A 20,392-nucleotide genomic window follows, 5' to 3' on the forward strand; every position below is an offset into this window, starting at 1 on the left:
AGGAGTGGATGGATAATTTGCAAAACACATGGCCAGTGGTTAGATTAGCCTTAAAGGAAGCTAGAGAGGCTTTTAAAATTCAAGCTGACAAGAAAAGGATGGAACCTAAAACTTTTCATGTTGGACACAGAGTATACTACAGAGTAAATTCCTGAAATCATTACAACCATTAAAGAAACCAAAGCCAAAGTTCATTGGACCTTTCCCCATTACTAGAGTCATCAATCCAGTAGCAGTTGAACTACTCCTTCCAAAGACACTCAGGCAAGTCCACCCAGTATTCCATATCAGTTTACTCAAACGAGAAGTAATCTCATCCCTCAGACAACCTGCATCTACACCACCTGTTCCCATCATGATTGAAGGTGAACAACACTTTGAAATCAAGGAAATCCTTGACTCTAGGATCCACAGAGGGAAAATCCAATACTTAGTCACTTGGAAACATTTACCATCAGCACACAACGAATGGGTCGTTAAACACCATGTTAGGGCTCCAACCTTACTGAGAAAAGTTCACTCCCAATACCCTAATAAACCTTATTAATATACTATCATGAAATTTTGTTTATATTTGTTTTTTTTTTACAGATGGATCCTTTCATTTTCTTTTATATTTTACACATACACACAAAGATACAATGTATTTTTGCTGAACAGAGAGAGTATTTGGCCAGTTAACAATTTAAACAGTTTTTAGTCCTTTCAACTAAAATTACAATTTCTATACCTCCTTTTTGGCATAGTATTTATTTTCATCTATTTTTTACCAATATTACCCTTCATTTTCATCTCTAATTTTAACCAAATTCCATTTTTTCCTTCTATTCTATATTAAACCCCTTCTCATTGTCATCTGTTTTTCTATCCATCATCAAATAAATTAATTTTGTGATGTTACAGTTATTCAATTCTTATAGGAATAGTAAACCCACTTATTTTATAACATACATTTCCTTAAATAATAATACAGTCCAACATTTTAATATAAATCAATTATGTAAATATCTTTTTCATTTATATATTCAAACAAGTAAAAAAAGAATATAAACGTGGATATTCCAATTAGTTCCATTTTCATACAACAAATAATTTTCCCCATATGTTCCTCCAAACCACATCTTAATCATTTCTACTTTCACCACGATATGCAATTAAAAATATTTCATTTATTACAATTTTCTTAGTTAAATTTTTCCCCATATATTGTTCCAAATCATCACTTAATCATTTCTACACATTATCTAGATTTCAAAAATACAGATGATAATATTCCAATTATTATTCAATTCGTTTTCACCATATGATTTACCATTATTTCTTACTACAATTCGTATTTCAGTTCTAGATATATGCATTATATTCCTCTTTCATTTCTTTCTCCTTTTCTTCCTTTTCCTTTTCCTTTTTACTTTTTATTTCCTCTTTTTTCCTTTTGTGCTTTAAAATTCTGATCTCCCCTGTTTTGCCCTATATTTCCCGTTGTTCCCCCTCTCTTTTCTCTTTTTTTTATTTCACTACTGTTTAGCCCACTGTTTAGCCCAGTATTATCATTCTGTATTTCAAAGTCCTGGATTCTTCTATTTTGCCCTATATTTCCTGTTGTTTTCCACCCTTTTTCTCTCTTTTTTATCTTTTCACTGTAAATCCCAGTGTAATCATTTAAATTCTTTATATTTTTTCTGTTCCACCCTTCTTTCCTTATTTGTCTCTTTCCATCCTCTCTTTTTTTCATTGTTAATCCCAATGTAATCTCTAAAAACCTCCTTTTTATTATTACTATCCACATGTTCAGTTACTTTTTCATATTTAATCGCATTGTCTTTATCTTCCTTATTTTCAGCCTGTGTCTTGCTTCTCTGTTTTTATTTCCTTGTCAGCTTGTGTATGCTCTATCTCGATTTTTATGTCCTCAGATTTTAATTGGACCTCAGAATCCAATACCTCAGTGCCTTCCGCTGTGCCCTTAAAACCCATTTTTTCCAGCAAGCCGGGCTGGTTTAAGAAGAAATTTTTAAATGTTTTAATTGGTTTGTGATTTTTAATTTTTGGGCCAAATTTATATATATTTTAATTGTTTTTTAATATTTGTATTTCATGTTCTTAATTCTGGCTGTACATCGCCCTGAGTCCTCAGGGAGAAGGGTGGTATATAAATTGGAAATAAAATAAAATAAAAATAAAATTCCCCATGCAGCATTGTAGTTATTTCTCTTATTTCCATTTTCCATAACAAGTACATCGATTTAATCATTTCTCTAATTTCCTGTGCCATTTTATTCTTTTTGAGTTAGTATTATTCCAGTTTTAAAAGTTCAATTGTATTCCATTCCCCCCCCCCCCAAAGTCATGCTGCTTACGGACAATGCTTAACGCATTGTAAGCCGCCCTGAGTCTCCGGAGAAGGGCGGCATATAAATCAAATAAAAAAAAATGCTTAATCTGGTTGCCCCAGCTTTGTGACAACTGCAATGGCTGCCGGCCCCCGCCGTCGAGTCATAGAGAATTTCCTCTGACCTTCGAGGAACTTGCTTGTTCCTTTTGGTCTTCCGAGATGCCTCTCCTTCATCCCCGTCCCTACAGAATGGTTCCGGTCTGAAGACCCCTTGGCGGCAGTTCGTCAGTCCGGGTTTTTGCACAGCTCATCAGAGCCCGCTACTTCCCCGATTGTCTTGCCGCGATGCTTCTGGTCGAATCCCCGACCTTTTCGTTTTCTAAGGAGGGTAGCATGTCAGATCCCTAAAAGTGATACTGCCAATCAATTGGGAGAAGGGGAAGACTTGAATTCGATTTACTAGCATTGCCTGTGTCAACAGATATTTTACAACCTATATCATGGCGCCAAAGAGGCCTGAGATCCTCTTAACATGGAGGAATGTTTATGATAGCCATGTGGGTTGTTTCACTTTAAAGGATAATGGTGTGAATACGTTTGTTCAGGTTCTCAGGTAAACTAGTAAAGAAAACATTTTCACACTTATGTATTGGCTAAAATCTGCATTCTGACTTAAAGGGAGGGGTCTCTACTGCTTTAATCCTACTTGTTTTGCCTAAGGGTATTCAGATCTTGCTTTAACTTGGTTGCTATCACTTCTGCTTAATAAAAGCAGAACTACCACATGAACTACCATGTTTCAAGAGTCTTTACTTTCTTAAATTGGAAGGAGAGGCAATCCTTACAATAATCCTGAGCCATTTGCCATCAAGAACAAAACACTTCATCGTTGAAAAAGTCACCATCCACTGACATTATTCATCATTGAAAAAGTTACCTTCCACTGACTTCTTACTCGCTAATTACAAAAAGACCATCCATAAAAATATATAGGAATATCAATATTTACTTATTTCATTTTTAGCTTAAACATAAAGCAAGAAATAAATTATGAAACATGGCCTACAATATTTACTAAGTCTATCTATGCACATATTTTTTTAAAGAAATAAAGGGAGCAGGCTTATTTACAAAAACACAAGGTGATATTTGTTCTGTTCCAAGTGCTAGATCTACACTTTGAAAAGGAAGCCCTCAGGGATGACAGAAGCAGGTGTAAATGCTTTGAAGTTGTCTTTCTAGATGGCAGCTTTGTCCTCAGGATACAATTTACCTTCCTCCCAAAGAAAGCAGAGAATTAACTGAATTCTCATCAGTCTCTGGCACATTATATCTGTTCCCACACATTTTATGTCAATATGACACTTCCCACTTCAATGAGATCAAAGGAAAACAACTTACCAATATACTTCCTCCAACCGTTGGCTGTCTTGCCAGACTGACACCCATCCATTCATCATCTCTATCTTCTTTACATGTCTTTCCACAGAATGTTCCTCGAACATTAGCTAAAACAAATGCAGGAAGAAGGGTGGGAACTTAGAAAGGATGAAGATGGCATCAAGTATATCTACAGGAAATGGCACTATAGACAACAGACCATTATTTTTTCCATCTGATGGATTCAGAATTAATTTATCTTAGCATAGTGCACTTCTCAATAAAGGAAATACTTCATGGAAAAAAATTTACCAACTTCATCAGAGACTGACAATTCTTTGTCAATCCTGGTATTAGATATTCCATGGAAAACCTATATGAAATCATTATTAAGATATTGGCTAAGAATAGTTACTTTCTAAAATGTTACATTTTAGGGGTTATATCAGGAAAGAAAGGATCTAATCCAGGTGTGTCAAACTCGCATCCCATGGGCCAGATGCATCAAGGGCTGGCCATGCTCACCCTGGTTTAGCAAAGGAGGGGAAAGTCACGATACATCACATGACAACAACATGATGTTGCGAGTTTGACACCCCTGATCTAATCTCTCTTAGCCAACAGAGTCATTTCTGGCAAATTCCCACCGGCTGTCATTCATAGACACTTACCATATTTTTCGGTTTATAAGACGCACTTTTTTCCCGCCTAAAAAAGGATGGAAATGTTGGTGCGTCTTATATACCAAATACAGCCATTTTTGGCCTCCCAAAGCTCCTCCCCACTTGTCCCATTTTTGCAAAAAATGGACCCGTTTTTCTCAAAAACAGGGTGCGCAGAGTGTTTGGGAAACCTGCAGAGTGCTCCAGGAGGCTGGGGAGGGCAAAAACGCCCTCATTTTGGGGGAAAATGGTGTCGTTTTTCACCCATTTTTAACAAAAACAGGAATGTTTTTGCCTTCCCCAGCCCCCAGGAGCACTCTGCAGGCCTGCCAAACCTTCCACATGCCCCATTTTTTTGCAAAAACAGCATTTATGCCCTCCCCCCAGCCCCCAGGTGCACTCTGCAGGCCTCCAAACCCTCTGTGCACCCCATTTTTGCAAAAACGGGCCTGTTTCTTGTCCTTTTTTGCAAAAAAAGGGTGCGCAGAGGGTTTGGGAGGCGTGCAGAATGCTTCTGGGGGCTGGGGGAGAGCAAAAACATCTCCGTTTTTGCGAAAAACAGGCAAAAAATGGGCCAATTTTTGCAAAAAACAGGGCATGCAGAGGGTTTGGAAGGCCTGTAGAATGTTCCTGGGAGCTGGGGAGGGCAAAAACCTTTTTTTTTCTTACTTACCTCTTTGAAATCTTGGTGCGTCTTATACACCAGTGCGTCTTATAGTCCGAAAAATACAGTAGGCTGTGCTAACACAGAGAGTAGCAGTAAACATGGATAGCAAATCATTCCAGAAATGGCAGGTCTAATGTTTTTTCCTATCATCAATTTCAGAAAGCTATTAGAGCATCAAGAGCCTTTGGAGTCATGAAGGAGAAGTCATAAGGGGAAGGACTGGGAAAATACCAATCTCTAAGGCACAAATCCCAATTTCCAGATCACTTTGATTCTTCAAGCTAACAGAAAATAAACACAGATAAGGACCATATTCTGTCCAATGATTCTCATTCCAATGCCCTCCCATACTGTATCATTTCTAGTTTAAGAAAATCATTTCCTGTACATCAACTTGCATACAAGTAAATGAAGATAGTCAGAAGAGATTTTATGCAAAAGGTTCTATGTTTCTTTGGAAGAAAAAAAATGTGCTCAAAACAAATAAAGTGAAAATGAAAAAGTTGTGCTCATGCATACCTCGACCCATATCCAGCTCTGTGCACCTCCTATCAGGGTTAGTGTGAACCCGACATTTGTATACAGCTCCTGGGGACTTAAGAGAAGCACTGTACTTAGAATCTGCCTTTGGGGCGCCAACCAAGATCCTGAAAATTAAGAGCAAATAAATGTTTAACATCAAGAGAAGCAAATACACAAGTTTCACAGTGACAATTCTCTTTTTGAGCTCTTGTTTTCCCTCCAGCCATGGGAATCGGCAATCACCCACAGCTGTAAAATAAGACAAGGCCTTTCCTTCAGTAAATCCATAAGATATTTGAAGGAGTAAAAAACCCCAAAATAATGACAAACTGAAAATGTTTCTAAGTAATATATTCTCATCTCCCCCAAATAAACTGCTAGGAAAGAACAAGAACAAAAGGTACAGCTTAGCCTTTTGATATAGTGATAATGTGGGGAAGCCATAATTTCTTACTTAAAGCAATAAAATTTGTCATTTGCCCCTAGATCCAGAGAGTTGTAGGCCGTGAATTCTGAATTTACTTATCAGCTAAGAGATTTTATTGCTGTTAAACAAGAGCTAATCTGTCACTGCGTTATTTTATTTGCCAGCTGAACTCATCATTTCTGGACTGTCAGACTCTCCGTAGCTTTGCCAACTTCTTATCAGTAAGCTACGTGTTTCCGTATCCACCCACATTCCTTCACTTGCTCTTCACACTTTTTCCTTTGTTCTCTTTCCAGCAAGGTCCAGCTGACATAGCCGGCAAGAAGTATTTTCAAAAATGTAGCAATTAACTTTTCTTAGTTAGTGAGGTGTTTTATTTTCTTTATAACAAATAAATGAGTTTTATTAGAAACCTTTCTCGCGTTTCTTTTCAGAATAGTGCAACTTGGAATAAGCCTCGATTCATCTCCTCTAAACCAGGGTAATTAGTCCCAAAGCCAAACATGGGATTAATAAATGCCCTGACATTCTGGTAGCAAGGATGGTTTGATTTATGGCTTTTTTCCTTGTTTTGTTACTTCTGATAAGAGCGCATAGGCAATAAGTTTTTAGCTACTGAGGTACGCTAATTATATTGCTGAGATGCCGAAACAGAAGTAAAACAAATACAAAATGTATTTTGTTGAGAAGGTGGCAGAAAGGAGGTTTCCAGATTTCCAGCCCCTTACTACAGCCACACGCCTGGAACAAGAAAAAGCCGTGGGAACAGAAATGGAGACAGATAAGACAGAAGCTGTTTTTGAAGATGATGATTTACGACTCAGGTCAGTAACATTTTCTTCTGATCTTCCAAGCTCTGAAAAGGTCTTCCCAGAACCTTCTGAATTTGTAACGCTCGATGCAAGGCCAAAGCACATTGCTGAGCAAAATTCCTCCCACGCAGAGAGGGAAACAATTCATTATTCTCCTCGAAGCTCTAAGCTCACACTGGATGAGCTGGCTACGAAAGCCTATCGGGACCATATAAAACTCTATGAACAGCAGCTATCCCAGGCAAAAATGGCTATATCTATGCTTGAGCAAGATAAGGGAGATAACTTAAATTTTTCAAAAAGCGCCATATTGCTTTCTTCCTCGGAGCCAAAGACACTCCCCCTGGTGGATCCTGTGTCAGGCCAATTAAGACAGAGGGCACTGCATACGTCACATGAAAGTCTCCCTGATCAAGTTACACATGCCTTACATAATCACTCCTACTCTAAAGCATACAATGCCCCGTATGCAAAGCTGTCCGAAACTAAAGGTGCAGCACCATCTGCTGGCAAAAGTAATTTACTACAGGAAGCTGAAATGCCACAAGTGTTTCCACAGGCCCAAACTCAAACACCCCCTGGCGGTGTTAAGTGTCCTTTTAGATGGAACACAGCAAAGGCAAATGACTGCATCTCCAGCAGATCATGCCAATATTGCAGATCAAGCACAAATGGCAACTGGAATACAGCAGATTCCAGTGCATCAGCCACAGCAGCTACAAATGCCTGCATATGTGCCCCAGCCACAAGTGCAAATAGGGCCACCTCCTGGCCCACCTCCAATGGCACAACCAAGACCATTTTTAGGTCCACAACAGGCACAGCAAATACCACAGGCATTCCTGCCAGCACAGCCAGCATACCAAGTGCAGGCTCCTTACCAGGCATTTTCTGTCTCTCCACTAACTGGTGAGTCAAAACTAAAAATGTCAGGACACAATTACAAAGCCTGGGTCAGTGAGATTACACTATTGCTTCTTAGAGAAGGCACTCACTGTATGGTATTTAACCCACCTGCTCAACCATGGGACTTTGCAATAAGAGATTTAAAGATAAGGGCTCGCACAACATTATTGATGTCCATGGATACTGAACTGCAGGTCACTTTTCCACCAAATACAACGGCCCGACAAATTTGGGCTGAATTGGAAAATTGCTACAGGCCTATCTCAATTGAATCTTCATGTTTACTCATGTCTGAACTCCACGGTTCGAGATTGAAACCTGGTGAACAAATTGGAGGACATTTGACCAAACTGAAAGGTCTGAGAACAGAATTGAGAGAAAGAGGCCATAACATTGAAGATATTCAAATGATCAGCATCATTATTAACTCTTTGAATTATGAATGGAAAGATGCTGTTACAAAAATTAACCAAGTCCCAATTGCTCAACGTACAGTGGACAATGTCTGTAGACTTTTAATTGAAGAAGAGGCATTCATGTTGGCCACGCCACATTTGAGAGGACCACCCGCATCAAGAGCTCCAGCTAGGCGCCCCTTCCGAGGAAGAACCTACGCTCCAAGGATGCCAAGATGCTACACCTGCGATCGTGTGGGACATGCCACCCGGGATTGTCCCCAACGAGTTCCAGCTCCTGTCACGCACCAGCCCAGAGGAACAGACTCCAAAGGCAGAGGCAGAGGCGGAAGACAAGGTCGTCGTGGTCCCCAGCGTGATCCACAAACTCCACTCGCCACATTGGCTTTAACCAATGATCCACAACTTCAGCCAGAGTACGACAGACAACTCCTGTGGACTTTGGACAGTGGTGCAGCATTGCATGTTACCTACAGAAAGGAACTTTTCACTGAGATGCACGAGCCTGAACCAGAACTACATGAACTTTATTCTTTTTCAAATCATCCTTGTCAGGTCAAAGGAAAAGGAACTGTTTATGTTGAAGAGCTCGATGCATTCATTCCTGATGTTTATTACATACCAACAGCAACCAGTAATTTGCTTAGTCAGTGTCACTTGTCTAGAATGTTAAAATTCCAGGTTCACCACCTTGAAAAAGCAAGTTACATAGTTAAAGATGGAGATATTGTTGCTGAAACCATATTAATTGGTGGTGTTTATTACTTAAAGCCAAAGCCTAAAACCCAAACACAGGCAAGTATGCAAACTCCAAAAAGGGAATGCACAGGCCCAGAGAGAGATGCTCCAGAGAGAGATCCTGTTGCTACCCCTAAGGCTCCTAAAGCCAACAATGGGGCATGCCAGTTTCCGTGTTCTTAGGAAGATGCCGGAGTTCGCAAAAGGTTTGGATCTAAAGGGGTGTAAGGTGTTTTTGGATTGTGCTGTATGCAAAAAGGCCAAATCCAAAGCAGCAGCCATTCCCAAACGCGCTACACGCCTGTCAACACGCATTTTTGATTTGGTTCACATTGACATAGTTGGTCCTTTCCCGCCATCATTTGGTGGTAGAAAATATTTTCTAACAATTGTTGATAATTACTCTAGATATGGATATGTATATCCTATGAAAGAAAAATCAGAGAACTTTCAGATCTTTAAAGACTTTGCAACCCTTGTTTCTACCCAACACCAAGTTCGCATCGCCAGAATCCAGAGTGATCGTGGTGCCGAGTTCATGTCTCAGCGTTTCCAGGACTGGATGCGTAAGAATGGAATTCTTCATCAGACTTCGCCCCCTGACATACCGGCTCACAACGGAGAGGTACTGCAAACCATGATGCGTTGTCTCCTAGAAGACGCCAACCTTGATATGATATACTGGGGTGAAGCTATCAAGTATGCAAATTACATTGTCAACCGTACTTGGAGCAGTGTAACAAATCAGACTCCTTTCTTCATGTTGTATGGCTACAAGCCCGATCTTAAAAACATCCATATTTTGGTTCATATGCTATGGTGAACATTCCCTTAGCTCAAAGAAGAAAAGGAGGTCTAACAGCAAAGAGACTGAGATTTATGGGTATTGATGATAATTCAAAGTGGAGCAAATTTATTGACTCTAAACATGCAATTGTGATTTCCCAATCTGCTAATTTTGAAGAAGATATTGACTGGTCCAGGATTCATTCCAATGATCCTGGAGTCTATTTTCCTAGAGATGATACTGCTGATGCCACGCAGATTGATGATCAAGATTCCACTGGTTCTTCTCAACCCGATGTTCCGTCTTCGCAAGCCGCGGATGCTGACGCTAGCGACGAAAGTGAGGACGAGGACAAAGCAGAAGAAGATTGGACAGTTGTTCCGAGACGTTCCAAGAGGGCCACAAAAGGGATCCCTCCACAACGATATTCTTGGCAACTGACAAAAGCACCCTTGCCTTTGATTTGCAATGTCACACTTCCACCTGATAATTTCACACAAATCAAGCAGCTCCCTGATTCAGAGCAAAACAAATGGTATGATGCAATGCAGGTTGAAATGGACAGTCTAAAGAAACTTAAAGTATTTACACCTGCAAAACCTCCAGCAAACAAAGAGGTCATTGGCACTCGATGGGTCTACAGAATCAAAAAGAAACCAAATGGTGAGTCACTGTACAAAGCCAGACTTGTAGCTCAGGGTTTCGCTCAACGTTATCCTGACGACTACACAAATACTTACTCACCGACAGTTAGAACTGAGAGTGTAAAAATTGCTTTAGCAACTGCAACTATCCTTGGTTTAGAAGTTTTCCAGTTTGATGTTGACACGGCTTATCTACATGCAGACCTAGACGAAGAGATCTATGTGAGAAGTCCTCCAGGATTCCGACAGCAAGAAGGGGATACCTGGTTCCTAAACAAAAGTCTTTATGGTCTGAAACAATCTGGTTTAATGTGGTATTTATGTCTTACTGACAAACTAAATTCAATGGGCTTTATTAAGTCCGAAACTGATGAGTGCGTGTTCACAAAAAGATCTAACAATGCATATGAGATAGTTCTTGTTTATGTTGATGATATTGTTTATATTGGTCCAAATAAGCAAATGAGTGAAATTTTTGCCAAAGCTTTGCAGAGATACTTCACATTGAAATCATTAGGTCACATTAGCACTTATTTAGGTGTTCAGATTGAAAAAACACAGAAGGGGTTTAGTCTTTCACAAGAAGATAAAATTGAACAAGTTTTGCATCATTGCAACATGAAAGATGCTAACACAACAAAGACACCCATGCAAACAGATTTTCACAACTTGACACAAGAAGAAAGTCCTGAGTTCGAGGATCAAACACTTTATCGTTCAGTCATTTGGTCACTGTTATACATTAGTAGTTGGACCAGACCCGACATTGCACTTAGTGTTAATCTCTTATCACGACACGTAGGTAAGGCAAAACAGTTTCATTGGACATGTATTAAGAAATTATTGAGATACCTAAAATACACTAAACCCTTGAAATTATTGTTAGAACCAACACACACTGATTATGCAGAATTATGTTGTTATGCAGATTCTGATTGGGCAAGTGATAAGAAATCACGCAAAAGTACTTCAGGTTATATGATGTTCTTAAATGGATGTCCTGTTTATTGGCAAGTACGTAAACAGAATTTTGTTTCTTGTTCATCTACTGAAGCTGAATATGCTTGTGTTTCAGATGCATGTAATTCTCTAACTTGGTTTGATGCTTTAGTCACAGATATCTGGACATACCCGATCCAACCGATCACCGTGATGGAAGACAATGAATCGGTGGTTTATATTTCTGAATCTCATTTTACAGGTTCTAGGTCCAGACACATTGACATCCGTTATCAAAACATAAAACATTTAGTGAAAAAGGTTTTGTCAAAATGCAATATGTATCTACACATGATCAAACTGCTGATATGCTCAACAAACCACTTCCAGCAGCCCAACACGAGTATCTGCAAAAGAAGATGTGCCTTATTTGATGATGTACTGATATTCGCTCAACTGGCAAAGAAGGGGAATGTCACTGCGTTATTTTATTTGCCAGCTGAACTCATCATTTCTGGACTGTCAGACTCTCCGTAGCTTTGCCAACTTCTTATCAGTAAGCTACGTGTTTCTGTATCCACCCACATTCCTTCACTTGCTCTTCACACTTTTTCCTTTGTTCTCTTTCCAGCAAGGTCCGGCTGACATAGCCGGCAAGAAGTATTTTCAAAAATGTAGCAATTAACTTTTCTTAGTTAGTGAGGTGTTTTATTTTCTTTATAACAAATAAATGAGTTTTATTAGAAACCTTTCTCGCGTTTCTTTTCAGAATAGTGCAACTTGGAATAAGCCTCGATTCATCTCCTCTAAACCAGGTAATTAGTCCCAGAGCCAAACATGGGATTAATAAATGCCCTTCATTCCAGCCTGAATTGAATAGAAATGTTGGTTTGAATCACATCTGATTTCATCCTAGTGTAGTTCTAGGTTTATAAATTAATACAATCTATGAACTCAACCTATTGTTGTTCGTTCAATAAACAAAGGAGACAGTATCAACAATGCATATGATGGCGAACCTGTGGCACGCAGAGTCATATTGGTGGGCACACGAGCATTACCCTAGTTCAGCTCTGGCACATGCATTTTCAGGCCTTCTGGGCCAACCAGAAGTCGGGAAACAGGCTGTTTCTGGCCTCCAGAGGGCCTCTGTGGGGGTGGGGAAGGCCTGTTTTTCGCTCTCCCCAGGCTCCAGAGCCTTTCTAGGAGCCTGGGGAGGGTGAAAACAGCCCTCCCCACCCCCTCCCGGAGGCCCTCAAGAGGCCAGAAAAGGCCAATTTCCCGACTTCTGGTGGGGCCGGAAGTCAGGAAATGGGCCATTTCCAGCCACCAGAGGGCCTCCAGGGTGGGAGGTAGTTTTTGCACTCCCCAGGCTCCTAGAAAGGCTCTGGAGCCTGGGGAGGGTGAAAAATGGGCCTACAGGGCCAACCATGCCATCACGTGCCAAAAGCGGGGAGAGAGCAGAGGGTCGCACACGCACGCACGGGGGGGGCATTAAATTATGGGTGTATGCATACATGCATGCAACCCCCCCGTGCTCCCCCCACTTTTGGCATGCAACTGCAAAAAGGTTCACTATCACTGCCATAGAGTGTGTGAATCACCAACAAATATAAGAAATCTACCATACAGAAAATTCCATGCCTCTTTCATTTATTCAAAACTGATTTCTGGAATAAACATACCAATACACAAGGTCTACTATAGATTTATATTCCCTTTCTCCCATCCATCCCAATCCTTCCCACAAGGTTCTTCTCAGGTCTGCAGCATGGTTGCTAAAGGGAAAAGAAGAGGTACCCTTAAAAAGGACTGGACAATATTTTGAATACAAACTCCACACTTTCCTAAAACTTATGGGACACTATCCATTAACACCATAGTATCACTAGAAGAGCCAGGGGCAAATATTTTAACTATTTGTTTTTGGAGAGTTATGTTGGAATGGGTACAAGTACCCCCTCATTCCCACACATTGTAAGATACCGAAATGCCCCCAAATTACATCTTTACTGTCACAATTTTAGATTGATGGGGAGTAAAAATACATTAATGTAGTTCACTCCGATCTTAAGGGTACAATATATTAATTAATTTACAGTGCTAATTACCTTTACTAGCTTTGTATATTAATAATACTGGTTTTTCACCTTTACACCTAGAAAAATAACCTGAGAAGAATGTTTTTGCTGCTTTTTTGGCTCTCTCTGGCTTCATTGAAGCCAGAAAAACTACATACTGAAACTTAAACATTAGAGGAAGGGGGGAAGTGACTATATTAACAGTTTAATTTCTCCAAAGTTTAAAAGGCTAAACTATTCAATTGTATAATTCTGACAAGGGCTATCTTCTAACTAACAATCTTTTTACAAGTGGGAACAATGATCCAAACCCTTAAATTAGAGAAAATTACAAAGTCAACAAACTTTGCTGTTACCAAGCTCTGATTAAAATGCCAAACAGCTCACCTGCACATATATATGACTAGATTTCATTCATTTAACTTTACTGATTCTCCAAACTCAGAAACAATCATGAACAGCCATTCATTTAAAACAGTGGTTCCCAATATGGGGCCCAGGCCCCACAGGGGGACAATTTGATTTTTAAAGGGGGCAAAATGAAAATAAACTATTAACTGAATTTTTAAAAGCTTGCTAATTGTTCTTATATATTTATGATGAAACATGTGTTTTGTTTTACCTATTGTTGTCTTTATTAAAGTGCATTTTCTAGGGCCTGGTCTGAAAAGGATATCCCAGCTGGGAGGAGGAGGGAGCAACTGTCAGCCAATCAGATGTGTTCCCACTAAGGATCGTGGGACTGGCAGTCTCTCTTTTTCCTGTGGGCTTTGCTGCTGGGTGATTGCAGGGAGAGCTGACAGAGTGGATGGCTGCTGGGGGAAGCCCAGCAGTGAGGATACAGAACCAGGACCCAAGTTTAAATAAGAAATTGTTAGGTTTACAAACTGTTACTGTCAGTCATAGTCTTGAGGCTAGTTATGAAATTTCTTTACTCATTGCTAAATTTGGAAAAAATCATACTATAGGGGAGGATTTAATTAAACCATCAATATCAGCATTTCTTAAAACAGTTCTGGAAAAAGATGACAAAGATGTGAAAGCCATGCCACTCAGTAACAATACTGTTAGCAGAAGAATAGATGAAATGAGTGAAGATATTGAAACACAAGTTGTTGAAAAGCTGAAATCAAGGAAATTCTCAGTACAAATGGATGAATCAACTCTGAGAGACAATGAGGCCGTATTGCTAACCTATGCAAGATATATTGATAAAGGTGAATTTGCTGAAGAAATATTATTCTGCAAATTATTAGAGACCACTACAACCACTACTGATACATATAATAAGCTAAAAAATTACTTAGATGTCAAAAATATATAAATGGAAAGCATAACATCTTGTGCTACAAATAGTGCTCCTGTTATGATGGGCAAGAAAAATGACTGCTTAAAATTGATGAAAGATGAGAATCCAAAAATGCTTCTTGTGCACTGTGTTATTCATAGAGATAACTTAGTATCCAAAAATATTTCTCCTGTTCTTAATGAGGTACTAAAATCAGTTATAAAATGTATCAATGCTATAAAAGCTAATACCAAATGTGAGTGTCTCTTCAAGCAATTTTGTGAAGGTAAAAATGCAGACTATGTGAGACTTGTACTTCACACTGAGGTAAGGTGGCTCTCAAAGGGAAATTGTTTGAAAAGATTCATGGAACTATTTGATGTTCTTAGTGACTTTTTAAGTGACAAGCCTGAAATGAAGAAGCTGCTAACAATTGATGATAAAGCGTTTGTGAGTTATTTAGCAGATATTTTTGAAAAACTGAGTATGTTGAATAAACAACTTCAAGGAAAAAATAAAACTCTTGTTGATGCAAAGGCAAAGATATTTGGCTTCATTACATTTATAGCGTTATGTCAAAAACATATTTCTGACAAAAGTTTTGACATGTTTCATTGGCTTAAAAAATGTGATGTGACTGATGCTGCTGTACTTGTAATTGTGGATCATCTGAAAATATTGGCTTCTGATTTGAAAGATTGATTTTCTGATTAAAACAAATTGATTTTCCAACATGGGTAGTGCAGCCAGTGCTGGTGGATCTATCTGATGTTTCAATGCAGTACCAAGAAGAATTCTCGGAAATGCAAAATGATGAGTCATTTAAAACTTCATTCAATATAAAAGAAGCGATAGCATGGCTTTGTGATGGGATAGAAACTAAATACACAAATTCAACCTACTTTGCAAGAAAACTGCTGTTACGGTTCCCATCTTCATATTTAGCTGAATGTGGCTTTAGTGCTGTAAATGATTTGCTACTGAAGAAATCGACTGAATATCACTGAACAAGGAGACTTGAGAATGAAGCTGACTAAATTGGAGCCTAATATAAAATCTCTCTGCAGCAGGCATCAAGCATCTCACTAACTTAAGTAGATTAAAGTTGCAATTCTAAAGTTGCAAAACATTTTCCCAGGAGTAAGCCCCATGGAAGACAATGGTGCTTACTTCTGAGTAGCCATGCATAGAATTGCGTTGTAAATATGATCTTGAGGTGAGCTCAAATTGTATTTTGAATTTGTTAGGTACCTTTATTTTAATATGTATAGTAATTAATATGATCAAAGTATTACAGAAAAAGCTTTTATTAAAATTATTTTATATTTATGCATTTCAGTTCTCTATTATATGTTTTGAAACTTTATTTGCTGTTTTTTTCATATCACTTCATATTTTTTAAGTTCCTCAGTACTTCTACTGTCTTTCATTCTTTCATTTTTCTCTTTTATGGATGCCATGTTCTTTAGAACCTTGTTTAAACCAAGTTACTAGCCTTTTAGGCTTCCTCCACGTGAATAGGAGTTCACTTTTTGAAAAGTAAGAATTATATGTTGGGCGGGGAAGCATCAGGATTTTAGAGACGCTTATGTGGGGCATGACCAAAAAAAGGTTGGGAACCACTGATTTAAAAAATGTCAATTTACAGTTCCCAAATCTAAATTATAAGTAATTGGTAAGAAAAAATGCAGAAATTACAAACTCGAACAAATTACCACATGCAGCTTATATTTTAGCTTTTTATGAATTCATTTCCATATTTTATCATAGCAAAATGTCCCATAAGTGCTTTTTCCCAAGGACTTTCTTGGGCTTTTTTTGGGGGGGAAATTTTTCGCTTTTCATTCAAGAAGCTTCTTCAGTAGAATAGAACTGAAGACACTTCTTGGATGAGAAGTGAAACATTTTCAAAGAAAAAAAAACCCAAGAAAGTCCAGTTGCCTTTTGGAAAAACACCTTTTGGATATCCTTGACTAGAATAATTGAGAATCTCCACAGACATCATGGCAAAAAAAATAATAATCAGATGTTATGCACAGGTTTCTGGTGTTACTTTTTATTTAGTGAATGAAATAATTTGATTTTATATTACAAAGTTGAAAAGTTCTACTATTGTTTTATTGAACATACAGATTGAATATAATTATTTAAAGTACCATATTTCTTGCACAGTAAGAACACAGTAATTAATTTTAATCACAGGACTGATCACACAAATTCATTTTATCATTTAAGGGGTCACATAAAATTTGAGAATTTCTGGCATAGTTTACTGTAGCTTGATTTAATGAGAGAATCCCATTTAAAGTTGATGTGGAGACAAGAAACCTTCTAAAAATGGCCCTAGTTTTAGCTAGTGGGAGAGAAATATATAGAATAGAAAATGAAATCAACTGATCACTTTACTTTTAAGTGCTAAAACCATTCATCTGGCACAAGTAACCTTTTTGAAAACATGTAACACATTGGTAAAGTATTTGTCTGCTCTTGATCAGAGTAATAGCAGAACATTTTATCTTACGAATGTTTCCAGAAGACTACTTGTGTTAAGTTAAATAGAAAGAAAGTAATCTTGATCTTGGGCCTATATTTTATCTAATGAAAAGAATTATAACAATATCCACAAAGCACCAAAGACTATACATTAGCATTCCTCCAACAAAATACAAACTATAGGAAACTATGATCTATGGCAAAGGAATAGCTGTGTGACTATTTAAGGTGTGACTAATGTCACAGACAAAAAGACGTCTGTTATCTGCAGCTGCCCATGGTGGAGTTAAATGCTTTGAACGCATGTAGTAATGACTATTTGGTTAAAGGGAACTTTGGAACTAGATGATTTCCCTACAACTAAGACAACTAAGACGAACAGATCACCTCCAGTCTTTCTGTTTGTAATCTTGAAATACTTGAAACAGTGCATTTCAGGGCAACAATTTTTGAATCAAAGTACCTTGACTCTTCTAACTTAAAGAATGCATAGAAAATATGGGACCTATTACTCCCATGTGATTGAAATGTCAAAGATGTTCACACCAGTTGTATTCACAAAGTTGTGGTTGTGGCAGCACCACTGTAGTCAGCTTCAGTCAGGTGATTGTGATTTCCAATGCTCCCTATCACTTTTCCACAAGCAAAGTCAATAGAGAAGCTAGCAGGAAGTCATACATCATTCCACTTCCACTGCTTTTCTGCCAACTCCTGGTGATTCTGTTTATCTCTTTAGTAAGTAAATACTGAGAATGGGTCATAGATTATGTACCGTATTTTCCGGCGTATAAAACGACTGGGCGTATAAGACGACCCCCTACTTTTCCTGTTAAAATATAGGGTTTGGGCTATACTCGCCGTATAAGACCACCCCTCTTCCAACGCACACCAAATAAAAATTAAAAAAACATCAACTGGCTCACCCACAATGTAAAAGCAGCTGTGCTAGACCCAAAATGGCCCCTGAAACGGAACCTCACACAGCCCCAAAAAGCCCCAAAAAACAACTTTCACGCTTTACACACACACAACACAACACAACACAACACAACTGGCTCATCCACAATGTAAAAGTAGCTGTGCTAGACCCAAAATGGCCCCTGCAACAAGCAGGAACTTCACACAGCCACAAAAAGCCCAAAAACCCAACTTTCACACTTTACACACACAAAATTCCACATACAGCTTTGTGAGATTTTGTGTGTTTGTGTAGTTAGAGTGAAACACTACAGAAACACACTAAATCTCAGAAAGCTGCACAAATATTATTTTATTTTATTTTATTTTTATTTTTATATGAAAGCTAAATTTAAAACTTCCTAAACTTTAAATGGCTAGGTCTAAAAAAGAACTTTAAAAAAACCCAATTAACTATTTTTTTTTAAAGATCCCAAAGGGGAAAAAAACTTATGTACCCAATAGAACAGGGGTCTCCAACCTTGGCAACTTTAAGACTTGTAGACTTCAACTCCCACAATTCCTCAGCCAGCTTTGTTTTGCTGGCTGAGGAATTCTGGGAGTTGAAGTCCACAACTCCCTGCCTGCTTGGTTGTAGGCAGGGAGTTGCTTGCTGATGGAATGGATTCAGGCAAGGGAAGCAAGGCAAGCAGCTAAGGCAGTGGTTCTCAACCTTCCTAATGCCGCGACCCTTTAATACAGTTCCTCATGTTGTGGTGACCCCCAACGATAAAGTTATTCCTAAAACCATCAAAAATATGTGTTTTCCGATGGTCTTAGGCCAGGGGTCCCCAACCTTTTGGACCTCAGGGACCACCAACTTCATAATTTTAAATTTCGCAGACCACTAATACGAATCCAGTGCCCCGCTTGCTGAAGCACCTGGACTCCCAGTACGGGATGGGGTCCTTCAGGCACTCTCCATCCTCTCTGTCTCTCTCTCTCTGTGTCTCCCACTCTTTCTCTCTCATTCTCTCTTTCTCTCTCTCTCATTTTCGCTTTCTTTCTCTCCCACTCTTTCTCATTCTCTCTTTCTCTCTCCCCCCTCTCTCATTCTCTTTCTCTCTCCCCCTTTCTCATTCTTTCTTTCCCCCACTCTTTCCCTTTCTCTCCCCTCTTTCTCATTCTTTCTCTCTCTCTCCCACTCTTTCTCTCTCATTCTTTCTCCCCCCTTTCTCTCTTTCTCCCACTCTCTTTCTCTCCCCCCACTCTCTCTCATTCTCTTTCTCTCTGTCCCCCTTTCTCTCCCCCCCACTTTCTTTCTCCCTCCCGCTCTTTCTCTTTCTCTCTCCCACTCTTTCTCTCTCATTCTCTTTCTCTCTCCCCCTCTTTCTCTCTCTCCCCACTCTCTCCCTCTCATTCTGATTCTCTCATTCTGATTCTCTTTCATTTTCTCTCCCTCTCTCTCATTCTCTCTCTGATTCTTTGGTTCTCTTTGATTCTGTCTCTTTCTCTGTCTCTCATTCTCTCTCTCTCACTCTCTCTCTCTGATTCTCTCTGTCTCTTTCTCTCATTCTCTTTCATTCTGTCTTTCTCTCTCTTTCATTCTTTGTCTCTTTCTCTCTGTGTCTCATTCTGATTCTCTCTTTCTCTCTCATTCTCTCTCTCTCTCATCTCATGGGCCAGCCAGTGTCTTGGGGCTGAGAGGAAGTCAAGCATCTCCCTGAGAGACTGAGGGCCGGAAGAAGTGTGGGAGCGAAGCACTACTTGAACTTGTGCGGCATGAGCATTCGCCTTGGTATATTTGCGCCAGCCGATGGCCAAGGCAGCCCTCATCTGTCTGCTGAAAGTGCAGCATCAGGATTCTGCCTTGCTATATTTGCGGCGCAAGGCAGCCTTTGTTTCCTGCTGCTTGGGACTCAGAGCGGTAAATAGCGTCTGATCCGGAGAGCAGCTGGATTTTGCTCTCTAATCTGGATGCCAGATCGGCCCCCTGCAAACTCTCGTCTCTCGAGGAGCGCTCCCTGAAGTGGGGCTGGAAACTTTGGTTGGACTGCTTGAGAGAGGAGAGCTTGCAGGGGGGCGATCTGGTGTCTGCAACGGAGAGCGGCATCCGGCTTTTTCTCTCCGCTGTAAGAGCGCTGTAAGAGCGGCAGCCCTCATCTCCTAATGCTTGGGACTGCAAAATCCAGCTGCTCCCCGGACCAGTCACCATTTACCGCTCCGAGTCCCAAACATTAGGAGATGAGGGCTGCCGTTCTTACAGCGCTCTTATAGCGGAGAGAAAAAGCTGGATGCCGCTCTCCATTGCAGACACCAGATCGCCCCCCTGCAAGCTCTCCTCTCTCAAGCAGTCCAACCAAAGTTTCCAGCCCCGCTTCAGGGAGCGCTCCTTGAG

The 20,392-nt window shown here is 39.6% G+C and overlaps 1 protein-coding gene across 5 annotated transcripts in view; it reads right to left on the reverse strand.

Annotated features, from left to right (window-relative positions):
- ITGA9 (integrin subunit alpha 9) overlaps positions 1 to 20,392 on the reverse strand; it is a 588,487-nt gene that overhangs the window by 533,840 nt on the left and 34,255 nt on the right. For all 5 annotated transcript variants that reach the window (XM_034425607.3, XM_034423994.3, XM_034424808.3 and 2 more), the window contains exons 2-3: positions 5,564 to 5,691; positions 3,737 to 3,843 (exon numbers count right to left, since the gene is read on the reverse strand). In XM_034425607.3, the coding sequence (XP_034281498.1) occupies positions 3,737 to 3,843; positions 5,564 to 5,691 (235 nt within the window). The remainder of the gene's footprint in view (positions 1 to 3,736; positions 3,844 to 5,563; positions 5,692 to 20,392) is intronic.

The sequence above is a fragment of the Pantherophis guttatus genome, chromosome 4 (assembly GCF_059756535.1).
Source record: "Pantherophis guttatus breed Tessera chromosome 4, ASM5975653v1, whole genome shotgun sequence".
NCBI classification, from domain to species: domain Eukaryota; kingdom Metazoa; phylum Chordata; class Lepidosauria; order Squamata; family Colubridae; genus Pantherophis; species Pantherophis guttatus.